At 41.8% G+C, this 6,419-nt stretch overlaps 1 protein-coding gene across 1 annotated transcript; it reads left to right on the forward strand.

The window, feature by feature from the left end:
• The first annotated feature begins 1,722 nt into the window (after window positions 1–1,722).
• Window positions 1,723–3,666, forward strand: LOC113015201 (C3a anaphylatoxin chemotactic receptor-like). The gene is made up of 2 exons (XM_026157154.1): window positions 1,723–1,899; window positions 2,848–3,666. The coding sequence occupies exons 1-2, from the start codon at window positions 1,723–1,725 to the stop codon at window positions 3,664–3,666; spliced, it is 996 nt and encodes a 331-aa protein (XP_026012939.1).
• Window positions 3,667–6,419: the final 2,753 nt, after the last annotated feature.

Here is a 6,419-nt window from a genome sequence, read left to right on the forward strand (position 1 = left end):
ACATCAAGAACTCCACCGACTTCACCGACAAGGTCCAGAAACTTACCCTGGATTCAGATGAAACCTTTGATGTAGTCTCTCTCTTCACTTGGTGTCACCTATTGTAGCCAACCTTTACATGGAGGAAGTGGAAAGAAAAGCTCTTGGCTCCTTAAAGGGAGAGTACCCAGCCACTGGTACAGATATGTAGACGACACTTGGGTCAAAATCAAAAGACAAGAAGTGGAATCCTTCACTGCTCACATCAACGCTGTGGATAAAAACCATCAAGTTCACCAGAGAAGACACAAAGGATAACTGTTTGCTTTTCCTGGATTGCGGCGTGCGCATTGAAGACAATGGAAGCTTCACCATTGAAGTTTACCGTAAGCCCACACATACGGACCAGTACCTCCTCTTTGACTCCCACCACCCTTTTTCACACCTTGGCTCATGTGATATAGGTAGAGGATGATTAGGGGGTCCTTTGTCCCTCTAGGTGGGTTACTCCCACAGAGCTTAAATCTGGGACTCTCCACCATTTGACCCTAGAACTGAAGAAGCTTCTCGGATGAGAGGTGAAACGTCTTCAAGAAACTTAAAGAAGTCTAGACGCTTTTTTTCCAAGCTCCTTAGACTGCGATGACCTGGATGACTGAGAACCTTCACAGACAAAACCTTATATTATATACATAATTATGTTTCTTTATTTAAACATGTTAAAATAATATAGCAAAAACAAAATGATAATAAATGCCGTAAAATATTCAAAATGTCATGCACGGCTGTGTTGAGGAAACAAGGTGTACAAAAAAACCCCACACACAACAAATAAGGGATGACAGGATGAGCAGAGGACTTAAATACACACAGGATAACAAAAGGATGGGAAACAGGAGGGAACGCAGCTGGAACAAATACGGACTAAGAGCAGGCAAAGCAAAACTAAACACGCTGAACACAGGATGAAAGGCTGTCAAAACAACAGACAAAGTACAATAACCATGGAGACAAAGACTAAGAAACATGGGCTTGACACTGCGATTGGGGGTACACAAAGCAGAAACACAAAAATAAGACCTAAAACCAGGAATGCAAACTAAATCTCTGAATAAACCACAATCCAAAGAGTCCGGATACAAAATCAGCAGGTCAAAGACCCAGGACTGTGACACACAAAGAAGTGGGAAGAATCATAGGCTTTAGCATAAGCTCCCACCCCCTTTCCCCTATTTACTGACTGCTAATCAGCACTTTTTCTTCTTGTGTTACATGTATTTGGTTTTATAACCCCAGTAACCCACCATGAGCTCTACACATATTTAATATTTACATATGTATACATATGCACATGCGTACACGTGTACACAAACTTGGTGTGTAGTTGATGAGAACATCCAGTCAAAGCCCTTTTCCTTGTACTTTGCAAATCATTATTTTTGAACCACTTTTTAAAACTGAAATATGCTTGAATATTTCTTCCCCCAGTCTGTTCCACAGCTTCACTCCACATCCAGAAAAGCAAAACCTTTTTAATGTTGTACATGGATGTTTTAATGTTAACTACCAGCTCAAATTGTATTCCCCTTCTCTTTAACGAAACAGTTTGGGAACACGGTAAGGAATTTCAGTATTTTTGATTGAGGTAGTGAGGCCATTAAATGATTTTCTACACTGTTTACTCAGGAGATTCATGCTGAGTAACATTTTGCACTTTTTCTGTTCTTTCCTTCTCAGCACACAATGTTTCCTAATGCCTCGCTGCTCACCGACACTCTCAAACCTGAGGATGACCAGGCAACTACTGTGGGCATCAATTCCATAGTGCACAATGTCACCATCGTCCTCTTAATGCTCACCATTGTGCTCGGCATCACAGGGAACTCCATGGTGATCTGGGTGGCTGGCTTCAAACTTAAGGTGGATATAAAAAAAACAAAAGTATAATATGTTTCAAATGCCTTCTGAGCTTGCCATTTGTATTTTTAACAAAAGCTCAGTGAAAACAACAACTTGGGGTTAATATCTTGGCTAAAGAGATTTGGCATGCAGACTGGAGCAGCCAGGGATCAAACCACCTCCTGATCTGCGGCTAACCTTATCTTTCAGGTTTAGGTATAAAAAATACTTGTTTGGGGTTAAGAATGGACCAAAATACATCCTTTTACAGTAAAAAGTAACAGGTTGACTAACTTAGGATGACATTTGCAACCACAGATCATTTTTAACTAAGTTGAAGATGTTTCCTGTATCATATGAGAAGCTTATTGAAGAAGCAGCTTTTCAGAGGTGATGCAAACACATACCAACAGGGACTAGAAAGAGAGAGCACATTTGTCCCATACAGACTCCTCTTCATTGGCTCGCTGTTAAATCCAGAACCTACTTTAAAATCCTTCTTCTTGAATACAAGATCTTGAATAAGACCTTGAAAAATCTCGATTTTCAAGATTGCTTATATAAGCATACAGTTAGCGTTTGATCAGGTGACTCTGAATCCTCATTTGCTTCACAGGAAGCCTCCAGGCTTAGTCTGGCTGTCCTATCTTATAAAACTAGCATTACCTGAGAGCATTAATCTGTAGCTTTCGCAAAGCAGACACTCCGGTGTGCAATGGCTTCCTTGTGGTTGAGTTCTATACATGCAGGTTTTTGAACTGACACACAAGAAATTTAACTTCATATGTGGTAATAATACCTAAACCTTTGAAGTGATGTTATCTGCTTGTGGTTATATGTTTTTTTAATGCACAGCTTTTGACATAAAGAAATCTCCATAGATAACATGATCCCAGTCAGGTTACTTACTATTTTCTAGTTTTTTACTCTCTTCTTTTTTCCATCTTTTATTTTCTTCTACGTCAACAGCTGACGATCACCAATGTGTGGCTGGTGAATTTGGCGATAGCAGACCTGATCTTCTGCTTCACACGAATCTTCGCCCTCACTCGGCTGTTCCTGTCAGACCACTGGCCTTTTGGCCTCTTCCTCTGCAAGTTCTATGGCTTCTTCAAATACACCAACATGTTCTGCTCTGTGTTCCTGCTGGCTGTGATCAGTCTGGATCGAGTGCTCTGCATCTGGCAGCCTGTCCTCACAAAGCGTCGACGCACCCTGTGGACAGCGAGGGTGATAGCAGTCTGTGTCTGGATTGCAGCGATCCTCTTCAGCATTCCCTACTTCATCCATCGACGAACTTACATAGACGACAACAACCTGACTAAATGTTCTATGAACCCAAAAAAGATGGAAGAGGCTCACAACAGCACCAAAGCTGCTCTCTATTCCATCCGTTTCTTGTGTGGCTTCATATTTCCCTTCATGGTCATTCTCATCTGTTACATCCTGGCTGGTGTGGGCATCAGACGTACCCGTTTGGTGGCAAAGTCCCGGTCTCTGCGTATACTAGCATGTTTGGTCATTGCTTTCTTCCTGTGCTGGGCACCTTATCACTGCCTCCAACTTGTGAGAATGATCAATGGTGATAATGCACTGCTGAAAATCTGGTTTACTGTAGCACAGAGCATTGCCTTCTTTAACAGCTGTGTGAACCCACTGCTTTACTTTTGCATGGGGCTAAAAATGAAGCATGGGCTTAAACAAGGTCTGATGGGAGTTTATACGAGGGCTCTGGCAGATGATACAGGTGGCCAAATTACTCCGTGCACTGATCAGTCTTTGGATTAAAGCTCTGTGTTTACAGCACTCTTTTAGCAGCAGAAATGAGTCGGGCAGCAGTGGGTGTAAATAAAGCTGAAGGTTCTCTCAGTAATCCGGACTCTCAGAATATTATATGCCCATGTTTTCGTTTTTTTTTTTTTTTTTTTTTACCAGTGTAACTGGAGTGCAGACATCTGTCTGTTACTGAACTGCAAATCTTTTTTTTTTTTTAATTTTAATGCAATTACAGTGTGGATTTTTGACAAGATCATAAATGACCTGTCACCTGGCTACATCTGTAAGTTTAAGGCTGAATCAAGTTTAGGTAAGTGTATATTTTTAAAGTAAACTATTTCTTTGCTGTAAAGTAAAAAAAAAAAAAAACCATACACATATGCACATCATGTTTAGATCTAGATATGTTTACCATAGACTATTTACATTTTTTTTAAATGCCCTCAAATTTATGGAATGGCATAATTTTTAAATTGACAGGCAATATATATCACACATGTAATCTGTATCACTATTGCAACATTTTACTCAAATAATATATAAACATCAAATAAATTCTGTATATGTACATATTTGTGTTTGTGGATCTCTTTCAAAGTTTGTCTTTGAACACTTTTTTTAACCTAAATTCTGTTAAATGCAACAATTGTGGACAAAATCCTGTTGCAAGTAAAAGTGTGGATGCGCTGGATAGTGTCACGGTCTGGAGGGCAGACCGTGGGGGATGTAGGAGAAAGGACCCAAAACGCAGACTTAATGGAATGAACAGTGGGTTTATTTACAGTGAGGTAATTGTACACCACACATTAAATCTCCAAAAGTGCTCCCTCGACTCCCGTGACGTGTCTTCTCCCAAGTGCTGGTATCCCGTGCTCTCTGCCCCTGTGCCTTCACACACCCCGTGTGTCTTGCAGTCCTGTGTTCCGCTGTCCTCCTGGGGAAAAACACAGACACAGCCGTTATGGCACCAACTCCGGCAGGCATACACTTTAACAACACTAGAAACACTGACATGGAGTCTAACTCAACGATCCTGCGCCGGAGGAAGCTCCATCGCTCTGTTAAGTAGCTCCCCCGACGATCCTGATCAGAAGCAGGTGTGTGGTAAGCTAGGCGTGACCAGCAGCTGGCAGGGCCACACCCATCAGGCCTGCAGGTGGCTGTCCTTCATCCTCCAGCCTCACACACACACACACACCAGCATGGAACACAAGAGCACAGTGCAGCAAACATACATCCAATACACTAATAACAATAAAGGTCCACACTGTTCACGAACCCCGAGTCCCCGGCACCGGGTCCGTGACAGATAGTCACTTAGAATCTATCTTTTCCTCACATCCGCATAGCAGCTTGCCCATATCAGTAGCATCAGTCACGGAAGAGGAAATGTGCACTGTTTTATCAAGCTCAGCAATGCCTCGGCACCTGGACACCAGAAGCAAAATTTCCTTGATCAAGGAATTGACCTCACAGTCCATTGTTCTTTCAGTGGGCTTGTTTCAGTTATTGTGCAAATGTACTGTTTATGAGGTTGGGGAAACCTGCAGTCAGCTGAGACTGAAGAAATCACTTGGATAAGTGCTGAAACGTTTCTCCCACTGAAAACAGATGTACAGGATCAACCTTTTGGAATCTACTTAGCTGGATGATTGCGCATGCATCAAGAAATCTTATTGGGTGTTAACCAAAGTACTGTGGATTCAAACTTGTTAACTATTGGGTTTGCCAGTTTATATTCATCTGGAACTCCTCTCGGTATTCCCATTGCATCCATACATGTTGGAGAATTTTGTGTAAGATCAAAATTGTCTAATATAGACTGTCTACTTAGATTTCTGGACTGCTGTACCTTTTGCCTATGTCCTATAACTGTTACTGGCAGTCCCAACTGGTACCTAACCAGATACTAGGGAGGAAATTTAACAGCCTTTTCCCTCCACAATATCAAAACAAATCTACCCATGATATCAAAATCTTGAGGAATTTGACCATAAAGTCACATTCATTGTGTTGTTACCCCAGTCAGGGCTTATCTCTCCCACTTTGGTAAGATTCCTCCGTGTCAGACATGTATAATTACCCTCGTTTGGTATGAAAACTGATGGTGTGGTCAAGTCGGGTGCTATAGGAAACAAAAGCTCAGGACAGAACAGTTATCAGTCATGTGTTGACTATGCAAAGCTAGAATACATTTAAATTCCTCTCGATCTTCTGGGTATAATGGTACATTATAATTGGATCTATCAGGGTTAAACTCAATGAGTTAAATTTTGTCTTTCTTTTTTGCGACATCAATAACATATGCCCTTACTAGTTGTATTCTACTTTTTACTGATTGACTACCTTCAAGGAAAAAAAAAAAACAGTCCCGTGGACGAGTTCTTGCTATTACATAAATCCATTTTGGATGTGACAAATCGGCCATGTCTTTTCTTATATACAAATATTGTTTTGGCTATTTTACTCTTGAAAGTTCGATTAGCATTTTTTACAATGCCCTGCAATGCTGGATGGTAAAATGCTTCACAGATGAGTAACACCAAGAGCTTTCTCCACCTCTGCCAAATGTTTTTTGGAGCAGAACCAAAACCGAATCCACACAGGCAGTTCAGGAAGCTGACCCAGGGCTGGCTGCATGGACTCCCCGGAGCCTCCAACGGAGACGGAAGATGGCTGGAGCGGCTCCTCAGACGCTCCAACGGAGACATGCGGCTGGACGGGCCCCTCGAACCCCCAGGGGAAACAGACAGCTGGCGCAGTTC

Source organism: Astatotilapia calliptera, chromosome 22 (genome assembly GCF_900246225.1).
Source record: "Astatotilapia calliptera chromosome 22, fAstCal1.2, whole genome shotgun sequence".
Lineage (NCBI taxonomy): Eukaryota > Metazoa > Chordata > Actinopteri > Cichliformes > Cichlidae > Astatotilapia > Astatotilapia calliptera.

What these genes read in the sequence shown, in the direction of transcription:
- LOC113015201 (XM_026157154.1), top strand. Translation starts at nt 1,723, where the DNA reads ATGTTTCCTAATGCCTCGCTGCTCACCGACACTCTCAAACCTGAGGAT. An exon ending in TGGCTGGCTTCAAACTTAAG is followed by an intron (nt 1,900 to 2,847) that starts GTGGATATAAAA and finishes CTACGTCAACAG; the next exon opens with CTGACGATCACCAATGTGTG.